The 15,547-nt window shown below is 42.6% G+C and overlaps 2 protein-coding genes across 3 annotated transcripts; both read left to right on the forward strand.

The window, feature by feature from the left end:
• Positions 1-3,608: 3,608 nt before the first annotated feature.
• Positions 3,609-5,763, forward strand: LOC104140421 (serum amyloid A protein). Of its 2 annotated transcripts, none has more exons than XM_009669159.2 (4): positions 3,609-3,747; positions 4,102-4,231; positions 4,948-5,086; positions 5,557-5,763. In XM_009669159.2, exons 2-4 carry the CDS (start codon positions 4,129-4,131, stop codon positions 5,696-5,698), a joined length of 384 nt encoding a protein of 127 aa, XP_009667454.2. In that variant the 5' UTR covers positions 3,609-3,747; positions 4,102-4,128; the 3' UTR covers positions 5,699-5,763. The 2 variants fall into 2 exon arrangements, with proteins under 2 accessions (XP_009667454.2, XP_068800996.1); XM_068944895.1 differs by having other exon boundaries at positions 3,720-3,794.
• A 123-nt stretch (positions 5,764-5,886) lies between these two features.
• Positions 5,887-14,269, forward strand: SAAL1 (serum amyloid A like 1). The gene is made up of 12 exons (XM_068944896.1): positions 5,887-6,097; positions 6,248-6,352; positions 7,747-7,830; positions 8,578-8,657; positions 9,206-9,265; positions 9,533-9,648; positions 10,698-10,881; positions 11,159-11,241; positions 11,400-11,588; positions 12,356-12,552; positions 12,985-13,077; positions 13,633-14,269. Exons 1-12 carry the CDS (start codon positions 5,981-5,983, stop codon positions 13,723-13,725), a joined length of 1,401 nt encoding a protein of 466 aa, XP_068800997.1. The 5' UTR covers positions 5,887-5,980; the 3' UTR covers positions 13,726-14,269.
• Positions 14,270-15,547: the final 1,278 nt, after the last annotated feature.

Here is a 15,547-nt window from a genome sequence, read left to right on the forward strand (position 1 = left end):
TGTAAATTTTCTCATGAAATGACTTGAAAGTATTTATTTTTAAAGATCAAGAAAGCATCTTACTATGTAGTTTTGCAGAATGTATGCTGCTGCAAAACAATGCTTTTTTTTATTTTCATCAAAAACATGACAGAGTAATGCAGCTTTCGAACTTCGTGAGGTGCAGTGTGACTTTTTCACCTCAGTTGCTGCAAAGACTTTATGGTAGAGGTTTGGTTACTTTACTAGAGGAAATTATGTCAACAGGTTTAGAATTAGCGGCAGGCTTTCAGCTGTTAATGTTATTGCTTGTGGAAAAGCAGTTAAGTATTTAAACATTTCAAGTGTTTTGTGTGGTTTTAGATTTTGGAATTTGGAAACAGCATAGATCCTACTATCAGAAACACCCCATGCTCCTACAGTAAGACTGTTGGAATAGGAGCCAGGCACCTTCAGTTGTTACTCTGCATCATGTGTGTGATGAGATCCAAACAAATCAGGTGACAGTGGTGCCTGTTTTCTTATCTGCTGGATGAGCATGTTGCTACCTCAGTCGGTCTTACTGTTAACTAACAGTGTTTAACATAGTACTTTGAAGTAGTACAGCTTTAGCTGAGTACCAAGTGTTCCCATCTTGGGGGGAGCGAAGCTTGGTACATTCTCAGAAAGCTGACTTTCTCTTTACTTACTGTTTCACATTATTTTGTTCTTTAGGAAGCTTGTATACATAGCAGCTTTTCTCACTTGCATGGGTTTTTTGTATGCTTCTTGAAGTTATGGTGGGGTTTGGGCTTTTTTTTTTTTTTTTTAAACAATAAACCATTAACTTTCGCACAAAGCTTTTTCATTTTGTATAGGAATGGGCATACATCTAACAATGGCAAGTGTAAAATCTAACAGTATCTAAAGTAAGCTTGTGCTGACAATCTCAACTAACTTGGGTATTAATAAAGAGTAAGAACGTACTCTTTGGAGAAGAGTAAGAAAATTGTTTTTTCCTGTTCTTGATGCACGTATTTTCATGTATTGGTAAGGTGAAGAATATAGGAAATGAAATGGTCTCATCATTGGAACATCCCAGTTGTACAGGGCAGCACCATCATCCTAAAGCTTCCTCGAGGATCGCACTGGAGACGTGACTCAGTGCCTACCAGCTGCAGTCAGCCACCCAGGCGGTGGCTGTATGCCACTGATGGTTTGGGCCGACCTGCACTGAAGCAGAGGAGTATGCTCATCTTGTGTTTTGCTAGCTGACCATTGGTGGCAGGGGCCCTGAAGGAAGCACAGATGAATAAAGTCTGGAGAGACAGTAAAAAGAGGCTCCTCTTAAAAATGCCCCACGTGTGCCTCAAAACATTATTTTACTGTTAGAATCATCACTAAAACTTACTGGAGTATCCATTTTATTTAAGATAAACATCTATAAGCGCAAGAGAGACCAAGTTTACAGTCATTCTGCAAGCAAAGTTTATAAGCCTGAGGTTGACAGGTATGGTATTAGTAAATATTTCATACAGCAGTATGACAAAATTCCCTGACGTGAACTTAAGATAAGGTAGTATAGTTTCCCAGAATCCAGAATAACTGCATGTGCTATTGTGCCTGAGCTGGTAATTCACTTCATCCTATTTCTCAGTTGGAGGTTTATTGATTTGGATTGCGAAATAACTAGATTGCAGACTGTAGGTTGCATTTATAGATGTTTACAGTTAAAGGACAAACAGTTTGAGGGGTGGATTTTCCAAATAGCTTTTATCTTAAATATATCAGAACGTACACCCTTGGAAGAAAATCCCTGAGGGGCCCCTAGCTGTGTTATGTTGGCCCAGTGTGTAAATACTACAGTACACCCACAGTGTGCGTGTTTTGTGCTAGGCCAGAAAGGACTATTCCATTCAAACCCTTCTGCATGCTCATGGTTGTGCTACTTGCAGAAGATTTTGGTTTGGAGCACACGTGGAACAAATGAGATCAGAAGTACCCTCTGAACCAAAAATGTCTGAGCACGGGCAGGGAAGCGTTCCTTAAGTCAGTTTTGCAGGCAGTGCTGTGTTCTAGGTCCCTGGTCACAATGGCATGTGCGTTATTGAGCTTGTACCCCCCTACCTAAAGGAAACATTTTCCAGTCTTGATTTTATTTTAGTCCTAATTAAAAGAATAATAATAGAGAGAGAGAGAGAGTTAGGGCTACTTGGTAGCCAACAGAGAAGGCATGTGAACTGATGTGTACCTTAGAGGCACGAGCTGTCACCAAGATGTGAACAGTGCAGCAAAATAAAGCACTCCAGGCCCTAGAATAACTGAGCTGTTACACCATTAGGGGTGAGGTTCATGGATGGTGGGGGATGAAATGGTGTCTGGCCTGCTGCTTTTTGCAAAGTGTTCTTTGCTAATGAGTTATGATCCAGATTTTCCTTGTCTCAAAGTTATTTCTTTCAGAGATCAGTGTACTAGATAATATACCTTTCCGCTCCAGGCCTGTTTCTGGAAAGTGTCTCTTCCTCTTTTAAGTTCCTGTTTGAAGTCCAGGGGTACCCAGGGAGGTTAGCTGCTGGCGCTTCATTAGCTCTGTTGTTATGATGCCTCTCTTACCTCACACGCTGCCCAACTCTAGCTGCTAATTGTTTAAGTGACAGTGGTGAATAGGACAACTACGCATGCGTCTTCTGCAGAGAATTTAAACATGTTAAATCATGTATGAGACCACACAAGGGGGAGACAGTATGCGCACTGAACCTAGGGTGAACTGCAAAACCCAGGCCAAACCCAGAGCCTTCAGCAGGTAAAAAACAGTTGTTACACAAGGGAAGCAAGCACCAAGCGGACTTTTTGAGACATCTCTCAAAGACCTGGCTCCTAATGCGAGAGAGTAGTGGGTACTCAAACTATGAACTATATCAGAAGGGCCTGCTGGTTAATGCACTTGATTTAAAATGCATTAGAGATGTGGCTGTATGGATCTCCTTTTGCTAAAATGCTTTTTCTATACCATTGTATCAAAAACATTCCTTATTTAGACCACCTGAGCCCCACTGAGACAATGTTGCAGCAGGATGGCTTAAAGTCCCCTGAGAGGGATCCATGACAGAAAACGGGAAGGACAAACCATACAAGCCTTCCTCGTGGTGGCTTGAGGACATGCTATCTTAAAGTGTTACCAACAGGGGCATAGGTTTACACAGTTTGTTTTGCAACGGAGCCCAAGAGCAATGCTTCATCTTTGCCCATCCACCATCTCTGTTATCTCAGCACGTGCGGGTCTTTCATTTAGTGGTTCCTGCACCAGGCCTGGTTAAGGCGGTTGATCTTTCCTTCTAGATAGAGAGACCTGACCTTGTGCTTCACAGTCAATGCAGGTGATAAGTAATTTCTGAGTTCTCTCTAGGACAAGATCCAAACAGAAGTGTTACACTTAAGCCAACTATAATGTTTTGAGCACGCTTGAGTCTTCAAGGCAGCTTCCCATACTGCTTGTTATGAGGAGCAAAATGGGCCTGTGGACATTTGAAGAAGTGCCATACGCTTTTTTTTTTGTTTGTTTGTTTAATTGTGCAACAAGAAATACGGACTTTCGGTAAGGACAAGGACAGGCTTCCTGTAATGTTTTCTGTGTTGAAAGTGGAGTGGTGGTGGGAAATTCCTAGCCCTGGGGATCCGTTCCAATTTCCTCTTTCTTTATGTTTGAATCACTTATAAATACCCTTTCTGACTGACTCTGAGGACATAAGACAAAACTTCATCTCCTTGTGGCTTCGCTCTTCTGCAGCAGTGAGTGGTTTTGTGCATCTGAGCGAGAGAAGCAGTGTTTTTATCTGGTATTTGGGAACAGGACTAATGCTTTAGCATATAGGATTTCATTGCGCTCAGTTAAAAGGAGCAGCAGGGAATGCTAAAATGCAAGTTTCTCATGCCTGTCTGAGAGGAGGCCTGAGTATAGCTTGTGCTTCTGCAGCGGGCATCAGTCCTTGCAGGGGAATAAGGGGGTTCTTGGGCTGGCTATCAGTGTTGGGGGCAGCATCCGCTACTGGTGCAGGTGCCCTGGAACAGCTGTGTGATGAATGTTACATCAGAAATCTCTAGAAGGTGCTTCAAACGCTGCGAATCTCTCTGGTTTTCTCACAGGTCCGTGACAGCCTTGGGAAAGGAACTATGAAGCTCTGTGTCTGCTTCGTGTTGCTCTCCATCATTGCATGTGCAAGTGCTGAAAACCCGTTATACAGGGGTGGAAAATTTGCCTGGGATGCCATAGGAGGTCAGTTGGTCTGTGAACCCAAGTCTTTCTCTCAGGAAACCACTCCCCAAGCAAAGGGACTACATGCAGTCCCTGGGTGCAGTCCTCTGGGCAGGAAGGTCCACACCTCCTCCTCAGAGCCCCTGGTGGTCTCTTACTAGCAGAGGGCAGCGATCAGCCCCTGCAGGCCCCTTCTGTGAGCACACCCCTGTGAAAGGCCGATGTGCAGAAGTGCTTCCCTGTGTTAGCGTTCCTCAGGTTTTTCCAAGCAGAGCACAAAGGGTTTGACAGGATGGGCCATGGCTCGGGCTTGAAGGTGCCCCTGCAGCTAAGAACAGGAACTGCAGGAGCAAAAGCGTGCTTATGGGGAAGGAACTTTTTGTGGATAACCTGGTGGCACAAACCCTCTGGCAGCCAACATCCCAAAGTGAAGCTGCTGGCTTCTCTGGTGCATAGCACGGAACCACAGGGCCATTGCCCTCTGTAGAGAGAGAAGCGAGGAGCTTCCTCTGCCCCTGAAGTGTCACGTCCAAGCTGTGCAAAGCTTCTTTTCAAGGAGCCCCCTTTCTTCTTTGCAGATCTCCCGTAGAAGAAGTGAAGGTTAGTAAAGGAGCTTTCTCAGGGGAGCCCTGGGGACGCTTTTTGGCCCAGCAGTAATCCATGAGCCCCTGGCTGAAATGGTACTCGTTGCTGGGGAAGACTCTTTAAAGTTAACATAATCTCTCTGCTTTATTCAGGGGCATGGGATATGTACAGAGCATACCGAGACATGCGTGAGGCAAATTATAAAGGTGCTGACAAATACTTCCATGCTCGTGGGAATTACGATGCTGCCCAAAGAGGCCCTGGCGGTGCTTGGGCTGCCACAGTGATCAGGTAATGGAGCGTGCGTGGCTTGTGAACAGCGACTTACTGGGGGGCTGGGCATGTTAGTTAGCGTGGAGCCCTTGCTGACTTGTACTCAGCTTTTGACCTAGAAAGAGTGGAGGCAAGGAAGCGCTCGACCTCCGAACAGCTTGTCTCCTTAAGGAAAGGAGCCTCTCCTCTTGCAGGGGAATTAGGGTTTTCTTGTTCTCCGAAGCGGGCAGCTTTCCTACCCCCTGTGTTTCTGGTGCTACGGGACTCTTTTTTTTTTCCCCTTGCTGATTCGTTTCCTAACAAATTTGTGGCTGTTACGGTAGTCCTCAGATAAGGACTCGGCATACGTTTGCTTCTCTCTCGCATTGAGAAGTCCTGCGGAAAAGCTAACCTGAGGCGAGCGAGGAAACCAACGCAAAGCGATAGCGTGACAGGGGAGTTACGGTTGCTTCAAGTGGTCCTTTTTTTTCCCCCTCCCCCCTTGCCAGCAACGCCCGGGAGAAGTGGCAGAGCCAGGTGAGCGGCCGCGGCGCCGAAGACACGCGTGCTGACCAAGAGGCCAACGCCTGGGGCAGGAGCGGCAGGGACCCCAACCACTACCGGCCGGCCGGCCTCCCCTCCAAATACTAACGGGGTCCCTCTCTCCCTTTACCCCGTGCTCCGCATAGCCTGAATAAAGACATGTCCCCGCTTTACCTCGACTCGCCCCTGTCGCACTCGCGGTTCCGCTTGAACGGGCGGCGCGGACCGGTTCAGATCGGCTGGGGAAGGGCGGGGGGGGGGGTGGGAGGGGCACGGCGCGGCGCCGCCCCGCGCCGCCAGGGGGCGCTGCGCTACGCGGCGCCGCTCTGGCGCCGCTCTCTCGCCGCCTCGTTGGCGGCCCGGCGGCGGCGGCGGCGGCGGCGGGGCGCCATGGACCGCAACCCCTCGCCGCCCTCCAGCGAGGCGGAGGAGGACGAGGGCGACGCGGTGGGCGGCACGGTCTACAGCAAGCACTGGCTCTTCAGCATCCTCACGCGCCTCATCGAGGTGCGGCGGGGCCGGGGTGGGGCGGGGGGGCGCCCCCGGGGCGGGGCTGCGGCGCGCTCGCTGTGACCAGCGGCCGCAACGGTCGCAACGGCCGCTGGGGTCCGCGGCGCAGCTCACGGCCGCCGCCTTGCCTTGCCCCTGTCCGCGCAGGTCATTAGCCCTGAGCAAGGGGAGCCCGGCGAGGGCGAGCGGACGGAGCTGGACGAGGAGATGGAGAACGACATCTGCAAAGTGTGGGACATGTCGATGGACGAGGTAGGAGGGGGCCCCGCCGGGACGGAGCGCCGACGTGGTTACGGGCCGCTGCTGCTGCCGCCGCCGCCGCCTTGCCGCGGCCGAGCGCCTTCGGTCCCAGCGGCGGGGCTGGAGGAGGACGGACGGCTGCGGTAGGCAGCAGGCTGAGCGCTGAGCGCCCGCCCTCGGCTCTCCGGTTCAGCCGGCGTTGCCTTTTCCGCTTTGCGGAGCGGAGAAGGTCTGGTGAGCGAGCGGGGAGCAGACCCCTCGCGAAGGACCCCTTTCCGAGGCTGAGCAAGCGCCTGGTGAGCGCTCTTAAGCCAAGCACCCGTTGGCAAAAGAAGGCCTTTTCTTGCTTCCCAGCTGCTGGGCGCCATGCTGATGTTTGAGGGTGCAAAGCAGGGTTGCATGTGAACGTAAAAGAAAAAAACACGATGTGCCAGACCTTCCCCTCCAGGTGTCTCGGGGTTTGTGCAGGGCTAGTGCTTAGGATCAGCTGGCCTAAGTGAGACCGTAGTCAGGACTGGTTTCTTGTATGACGTTCAGGAGTTGAACAGGAGCCTTGAGTCGTTAGGACACCATACCTTAGCTGTATGTGGTAATTGGCTGCAATTACTTCAGGTGCATAGCTTTTATTTTCAGCAACTTGGCTATAGCGATAATATTGATTCTGTTTCTAAAATGGTATATTTCTCTCTAGCCATCATAACGCATCATAGTAAAAAACGTAGTTGTCTCTGACAGATAAACGGCAGCTGTAGATTCATAGAGGCAATTTAATGTAACTTTTTGGATTTTTTTCTGAACGTTCTCAAATACTAGAACCAAGTAAGACTTTTTTTTAATCCAGCTTCTTTTCTCAAGTAAGAGATTTTTTTTCACGTTCTCTCTTTAGACATTTTTGAATAAACATGGAAGATATGTCCTTCACTCCTAAACAGAGAACTAATCTCGTGGTTTTATGAGGTGAAACAAGGAGGAGATTTCTAAGACTTTCCTCCTTTGTATGCTCTGAGCAAGTGCTAATGGTAATCCCATCCTTTTTCTTTTTATGTGCCTGGATTATGTCATGGTCCAAGAAAACAGCATTTCCTGAATTCTGTGTCTGACCCTCCGTGAGATAGAAAGCAAAAGAAACTGAATGTGACTGTTCTGTTTGGCTCCTTGTACAACATACCGCCAGCATCTTTACTCTTAGGGGCTTGTTGAGCTTCTGTTATTGAAGAGTGAGGATGGTAGTATAGCGTGTTATTGCCAGTAATTGTTGGCAAATACTTGATGTTTTGTAATGAGTTCAACATCTATGTTGAACTGTGGACTGATCTATGTGATCCAGTCCTTGTTCTGTGAGAAAAGGTTTGACTTGTGTTCGGAAATTATCAGTCAATTTGCTTCTCCATTTGCTTTTTCCACAGGATGTTGCTTTATTTCTTCAAGAGTTCAACGCCCCAGATATATTCATGGGAGTTTTTGCCAAGTCAAAATGTCCTCGCCTTACTGTAAGTACGGGCTGTCACAAAGCTATCCCATGTTAATAGCAACAGTAGATAGCGCTGTACATGCATTCATAAAATATCGCCCTCCTCTTCCCATTGCATTTTTGAATGAGTAAGGGAGGAAACAGAACACACAAAATCCAAATTTAATTTTTTTTTTTTTTGCACGGTGTATCTAACATGGTCTAATCAATAATTATTTCAGTAATGCTGAAGTTGATATATGTCACTATTGATAAAGGTTTAAGCATTCTAAACCATGTATTTTTAAAAATCTCTATACTCAGAAGATGAGTTTTGCTGGAATTATATTGAGAGCCCTTTCTTTTATGAGGAAGTGAATATCTGAGAGTCTTGCATTTATATGTTGATGTTTTTGTTCTTAGGACTCTATTTTAATAGTAGGGGTGTCAAATTAGCTTCAAAACAGTGTGTGTGTGTGTGTGTGTCATATAAAAAGAGAGAGAGAATGCGAGCAAAGTTAGTTTCAAGGTACAGTCTCTTCCATGGAACACCATAACTATAACAAAAATCTGAATAGTATCTCTCATGAGTATGTTTATGTTTAGGTCAATCTGACAACATTGCTTAGAAGATCCACATCTCTGTCTTGAAGTTGATGGATTGTATGAACTCGGAAATCAAACTGGAAAGCCTCTCTGAACCTTTCTTACTTTGTATGGTGGCTGTGGAAGTAAAATTGTGAACTATGTCGCAGCAGCTTAATAACACTGTGTTTTGACTTTTCAGGAAATCTGTGTGGGAATACTGGGAAATATGGCTTGTTTCCAAGACATATGCATGTCTATTAGCAAAGATGAGAATCTTGGGTAAGAGCGTACGTGCTTTATACCAGCATACGTGAACACTGCTTTTAGTAATGGATTTTGGACTGAACAGGTGAACTTATATTATTAGAATTTTTTTTAACTAATAATTTGACTTGATAAAATAAATAGGATGATGTCTTCTGTCCTGTTAAATGCGAGGAAGATAATTTAAATCAAATTTACTTACTTTCTGGACTCTCACCATCAAGCAAAATATATTATTATAAAAGGAACTAAGTTTGCTTTCCTTGCCTCATCTTCATTCAAGCCTTTTTGGCTACCCATAACTGATTGAGAAGTGTTCAGTGAAGATAAAAGAAAGGATATAGACCATCTTTTTTTTTTTTTTTTTACCATCACCAGTCAAGCTCTTTGAATCATTAATTTCTAAGTCTGGCGATGTTGAAAGACTGGAAGTGCATGCGCAAGCTGGAAAAGCTGACTTTAATTTTATAGCTGTAGCCATAGTCTAAGATTAATCTTTTTACAGACTTTTTTCACAAAGATAGTTTTTATTAAAACTCTTATCTTGAATTTTCGGCTTACAGCCAAGTGTTACTGCAACGTTTGTGTGATTCAGACTCTCCAACTCTTCTGGAAATAAGCAGGTAGGAGTTCTTGATAATTAATATATCACTAATTAATATAGTTCTGAAATGTTCTGAGGCCTATGAAGAAAACTGCAAATTGACAGATGGACTGATTATTATTATCCCATCCTACCCTTTTGTAATTTCCACATTGTTCTGGAATTGATTTGCTGTGGGCTATATTTCTATTTCTGGCACATCAGTCCAATTATTTTGGATTTATAGTGGTACAGTTAAAACCAATCTGTTGGTTTCTAATTTGTTAAATGGGCAATTCTTGTCTAGGTTGCTGTTAACTTGCCTCTCACAACCCGAGGTGGCCAATGTCTGGGTTGAGAGAATCCGAGAAAGCCCTTCTGTCTTTGACTGTGTTTGCTTTATCATGTCGAGCTCTACAAATGGTAAGTTCCTATAACAAGCTGTAAATTAGTAGGTGTTTGCAGAAAAAGTAATTGTTGAAGTATGCCGTTTCAAAGACAAGTATTTTCAATTGGGAGTGCAGAATTTCTTTACAGTGAAGTGGACCCAAACCTAGATGAGTAAGAAAGGTTTTTGGAAGATTAAAACAAAGTCTAATAGAGAAATTTTCTTTTGGCACAGTAAGGGGAAAGGGAATAGTCCTTATTAAGAGATAGACATATATCACTCTTGAGCCTTGAAATAAGACCTGCTTTAATTTTTTTTTCAGCTCAGAGATGTATTTTTCAATTTTAAAAACTGCCATGTTTGAGGAATGCTAAGTGATAGAATGGTTCAGTTCCTCTGGCAGCAGAATACTACATAGCTTTGGCATGCAGTCCAGTGGTACTTAAGTCTTTTCTTTTTCTTGATAGCGCTAATCTAGCAAAATCCTAATTAGGCAACAAATAACAGAAACATTTTGAACAGCATTTATTTTGCAAGTTCAGTTGAATTATAACAGCAATAATTGTTTGTCTAGAAATCCTGATAATTTAGCTTTTGGAATTTGAAGAATGTCAGCGCCACTGTTCTTTTTTTTAGATGATGTAATGCACAGAAATCACACTTAGTCCAATTGCAGTCACAGATCTATTTAAGTGATATGCTGATTGACAGGTGTAAGATTAGCAGAAAACTGTGGATTTAGGGACAAATGTGGGGGTTTTGATTTCAGGAGCAGAAGTTATGACTTTTCAGCAGCCTCAAGCTCATAGTCTCTTTGCAGAATGAAGTTCCTACTTTGTAAATTGCATGATAAAATAGAAGGTGTCAGTGAGCTTTCCAGCAGTCCCTGTTTATCAAGCTCTTCACCTCAATTCCTTTTTGTAGCAAAAATAAGCATAGTAACCCTTAGTAGATCATGAGTGAGACTAATATATTTCAGTACTGTGTTTTCTCTTATTACTTTTTTATGTTAGCATTTGGTGAACTCATTCTTGCTGCTCATTTTTTTTCTGTTCTTGAATCTGATATATTCTTTCTTGTGCAGTTGAATTGCTGGTCAAAGTGGGTGAAGTGGTGGACAAACTCTTTGATCTAGATGAAGAGCTAATGTTAAACTGGATTAAAAATGGCACTTGTCAGTCCGTGGGACCATCTATAGATGATTCCCCTGAAGAACTTCCAGATTTTAAGATCGTGCCTTGTATACTTGAAGCAGCCAAACAAGTCCGGTATGTGAGTTTTCCTTTCGGTTTCATGGCTGGGGAGACTCCTCATGACCTCGTTAAAGCTCATGTGTTGAAAATCTCTCTTCTGTGGGAGCTACATAGTTTGCCAGTTTGGTAGAATGCCTCGACTTATCGTTCGAAATTAGCGAACTAGCTTGTAAACAAAGAACACGGCAGTGATTGCTGATGGTCTTTTAAGCATCTGAAACAAATTGGAAGTATAAACTTCTCAGTAATCAGGTCTTTAATTTGGCTTTGGTTTTTGTTCTATTCTGTGTAGCTCAGATAATCCAGAAGGACTTGATGTTTATATGCATATCTTGCAGCTCCTAACCACGGTGGATGAGGGCATTCAGGCTATTGGTAAGACACTTGAGTTGCTACATATGGTGGGACCAAGAACGGCAGTAACTTTTAGATCCTCAGATATTTAATGGGAAAAAACAATTAAGGTGCCTAGATTAAATTTGTTGGGTTTGTGTGTGTGTGTGTGTGTGGTTTTTTTTCTTTACCTTCTCAAGTGCAGGCTCCTGATGGAGGAAAAGAAACTTGGAGTTTGCTTTATGACCTAGTTTGCCATGAACTCTGCCAACCAGATGATCCAGCAATCGTTGTTCAGGAGCAGAAAACTGTATTGGCCTCTATTTTGTCTGTACTTTCTGCTATGTTTGCCTCACAGACGGAACAAGAATACGTCAAGATGAGGAAAAGCAAGTGATGCGTTTTTCTTTTCTTCTTCTTCTTTTTTTAAAACTATTTTTACAATTGAGTTTATGTATGTGGGGTGAAAGATGGTTAATTTATTACTGTTTACTAGCTGTCAGTTTAGAACACAAAATTCAGATACGTGTTTGAACACTGTAGGGTTCTTTAATGGTGACCCTAAAAACCACAGCTAGTACAAAGCCCAGGCACTGGATACCTCTGAAGAGCTATGGTAATAGAATCTGCAGATTGTGTTCAGTCCCCTCTGCATTGGGTAAAGTTGGAGGCGTGAAAATTTGGTAATTCATCTTTGCTAAGAGATGATGTCTTGATAGTGGTTGTTGTAAAAGAAGGAGATATGGCACTAGCTTAAAAGCATCTTTATCGCTTGTTCTATGCATTGAACAGCCTTTCTAATTAAAAGGCTATCTTGGGCATGTGAGTCAGTGTTATTGCCCCACAGGACTGTGGAAAGAATTGTACTTGCTCTAAGCTACTACCGGAGACATTCTCCTCATATGTCTTACCACTGGCATATAATTTTTATAGATACAGGTTAGCTGGCAGTAAAGAGTGTTTTGGGTTTTTTTGTTATATTTCCACTTGCTTTTTTAAAACAGTTTTTGTCTGGTATAAACACAACAGTGTCAGAATGTACATTCCTATATCCTTTGTATAAAATCTTCATATATGTTTCAAAGTTCTAATCCATTGAGAAAGGGTGGGGAAAAAATTTTGGTGTTAAACGTAGTTTCTTGTTACTATATATTAGATATGCCTCTGATTGGGAGCTTGATTCGTATCTTACAATACATGGAAGGCTGTGGGAAGAGATCTGTGGATGACTCAAAGGAATCCAAACAGGATGAAACTGGAAAGGCAGAACTAAATGAGGAAGATTTCCATTTGAAAATTTTGAAGGATATCTGCTGTGAATTACTTTCCAATATGCTTCAAGAGCTGACCAAGGTAAAAATAAAATGTTAAGAGAGATTTTTGCAGAGTAGGTAAGGAAAGAAAATGTTACTATTAATGGGGCATTTTTCTGTGGCCTTTCCCCTTTCTTGTGCAAGTAAAATTCCAAACAGGAAATCACTCGAATGGAAGTCAGTTTACATAAGGAAAGGAAAGAATGTCAAACCCTCTATTATATTATCACCTCTTAGCTGGACTTCTTTATTATGGGAGCATTAAGACTAAGACACTGTTTTCACACCTTTTTGACCTTTTTGTATTAGTTATGTCTGGTATCGTCATAGAACTGTTAAAGTCTGTTCCATGTTCTGCCTTTTTATGAGAACAAAGTGCATACTGTACATGCTCTGTGTGCTACTGAGAGTTTGTTCCTCTGACAGCTGTTCATGACATGATAGTTGTATTTCTTGTCTTTTAATTTTCCAGGAAAATATATTAGAAGGGCTAAATCAGGGACATTTAAATGAGCAGACATGTTCCTGTGCGTTTCAGAACCTCTTGCCTTTGTATTTCACATCGGTGAGTATATGACAAAGTCTTTAATGTAGCTGAAAAAATACTACTTTGGTGGTATGTCCTTTCATAAGCAGGTATAGATGTATGACAAAATTGCTTATGAACAGGTAACATGTCATATTAGGCAATCTTATTTTCTCCCTCTTCTGGCTTACTTCAGCCAGAACTTTCCCTAGATCATTGGCTGATACAAGGGCCAAACTGTGCTGAAATGAATGAAGGTCTGCAAACTTATGCTGAAAATGTGTCCCTTACATTCTTGTAGAATGATTATAATAAGCGTATTTCATACGGAGCTTTTCTTTGTGTATTTTGAAACAGTAAAAGTTTTGGGAAGGTAATAAATCCCTGTATGTTTTGGAACTTAGGCCAGCTGAAATTGCAGGCTTTAGGAGGGAATGATTTACTATGGAACATTTTCCACTCTTCTGTACAACGGCCTTTCCTGGCTGCTGTTGATGGGAAGATACAGGAGTGTAGAAGCCCTTAGACTAAGTTCAGCGTAAGAATTCTGTATTCCATGGAAACGTGTTTCCTGTATTTGCAATTTATTTCCAGGTGGAGAGCTTCCTTGAAGTTTTGCGTGAAGCTGATCAGACGCTTGCTGACAATCTAGAAAAACGTTTCCCAAGCCTGAAGGTCCACACCTAAGAGTGTACATGAAATATTTTCCTTCTTTGGGATGAAGATTTTTTGACTGTTTCTTTACAGTGTTTTAGAAGTCAAATTTTCAGTAAGTGCAGAAGAATAAGGCAATGTCCTTACCAACAGATGGCTTGTAAGAGATGTTCCACGTAGCCCAGATTAATTTAGGGTTAATCTAGTCTGCATGGGGAAGGAAATGATTGTAAGTTTAGTTCTGCCTTTTCCATCGTGTTTGCTCTGGTGATGAGAGACTGTTGATTTCTAGTTGCTCTTCTGCAGAGTAGCATTCTTTGAATAACTCTTGATCCTGTGCTATTCAACTTATGTTGGAACAGTTAAATGAATGAAATGCACTGAGTATAGTTTTTTAACATGATGCTGGCCTTTTCTAAGTTGCTGTTGGCAGAAGGAGGATTGATCCATGGGAAATCTCAGATGTCCTCTGGTTAACAGGTCATCGTCTTTTCCAAGCACCTGATAAAAACAGAGTTAAATTACACAGGGAAGAGGCTTGTTTTAAGTCCTATCTGTACTTGAGCGGATATTGTAACAGAATTGTATCATCCTGCTCCTTTAAGATCTTTTCACTTCTTCTTTTAAAGCCTCTTCTGCGCTGCAGCTCTGAGTCATCTAGGGCCTGTGCAGTTCAAATGGGTGTGAGAATATCCTTATGGATGGTCAATTCTTCAACTTCCAGCTATTACACCCAGTCACCCAGAGTTAAAGTTGTAGGGCAGGTTTAGATTTAATCCCTGGCATACTTGCAAACTTTCTGCTTTATCTAAGCAGTCTGTACTTCAGTTTAGGAATATAACGTGTATCTGACAGTTCTTTCCTCATTCGTGTGGTTTATGAATTATCTGTGAGTGACCTTAGAAGTGTCATTTTAGCCTGGGATTTTCAGGGGAGCTTAAGGTGTTGGCTCACTTCTGGTCAGTGAATTCAATGGACAGTCTTCTCAAATCCCACTGTTAACTACCTTAGATTTTAACTATATTTTAGCTACGTTACTTTTTTACATCACTTCCCTGCATGCAGTGCCGCTAACATTCTTTTTTTTGTGTCTAAAAAGATGCATTAACCACACGGCAGCTCCAGCTGTTTCTATAAATTAGAGTGGAAAACAGTTGATCTTTACTATGTTTGAGATATAAAGGAAAAAGGGAGCCAGAGCATCGGGAATAACTTAATAACATACACACACCTGCTATCTATGTTTTTATAGGCTTTAAATATTGTGCTGGGCCATGTTTTGTTTGCCCTGAGTTACATGTATATGTGGCAAGATACAGTATCCGTATATGTATATAGCCTTTTCATCCAAACTTCTAGTTTTCAGACTAACCTTCCCCTTGGGCTGCCAGTGACCTCTTAGTTGTTGTCAGGGAATTTAGGATTAGAAAAATCTGACTTGCCTCATTGAAAAGAATTGCAATGGTTTCTATCAATTTTTGTATGCTATGTTTATTGGAGAAAACTGGTAACTCTGAATAGGATGACCTCATTTTCATACTACTTTGACAGTTTTTGGATATTTTCTTAAACCTACAGATTTGTAATAAAGTTTCTTTAAAAAAATGTACGCTTTTCTTCATTTTAAGTGTCAATTAAATTCATGTTCTGAGTCACTGGAATTGTCAATTAGACTCTTCACTGTATCATTTGTAAGAGCAAAACTGAACCTCTTCCTAACCTAAATATCCTGTAAAATGTGTTGTCCTTTATTGGATGTTCCTTTTAACTATCTCTTGCTTTCTTCTCTTAGTCATTTTTATGGCTTGGAAGTTTATGGCTCTGTCATCCAGTTGTTACATTTTTCTGAACTTAC

This window comes from Struthio camelus, chromosome 5 (genome assembly GCF_040807025.1).
Source record: "Struthio camelus isolate bStrCam1 chromosome 5, bStrCam1.hap1, whole genome shotgun sequence".
NCBI classification, from domain to species: domain Eukaryota; kingdom Metazoa; phylum Chordata; class Aves; order Struthioniformes; family Struthionidae; genus Struthio; species Struthio camelus.

Excerpts from the sequence above, each read along its gene's own strand:
- LOC104140421 (XM_009669159.2), top strand. The coding sequence starts at position 4,129 with ATGAAGCTCTGTGTCTGCTTCGTGTTGCTCTCCATCATTGCATGTGCA. Across the intron at positions 4,232-4,947 it reads TGCCTGGGATGCCATAGGAG|GGGCATGGGATATGTACAGA; the intron begins GTCAGTTGGTCT and ends TGCTTTATTCAG. Across the intron at positions 5,087-5,556 it reads TGGGCTGCCACAGTGATCAG|CAACGCCCGGGAGAAGTGGC; the intron begins GTAATGGAGCGT and ends CCCCCTTGCCAG.
- SAAL1 (XM_068944896.1), top strand. The coding sequence starts at position 5,981 with ATGGACCGCAACCCCTCGCCGCCCTCCAGCGAGGCGGAGGAGGACGAG. Across the intron at positions 10,882-11,158 it reads GAAGCAGCCAAACAAGTCCG|CTCAGATAATCCAGAAGGAC; the intron begins GTATGTGAGTTT and ends TATTCTGTGTAG. Across the intron at positions 12,553-12,984 it reads TGCTTCAAGAGCTGACCAAG|GAAAATATATTAGAAGGGCT; the intron begins GTAAAAATAAAA and ends TTAATTTTCCAG.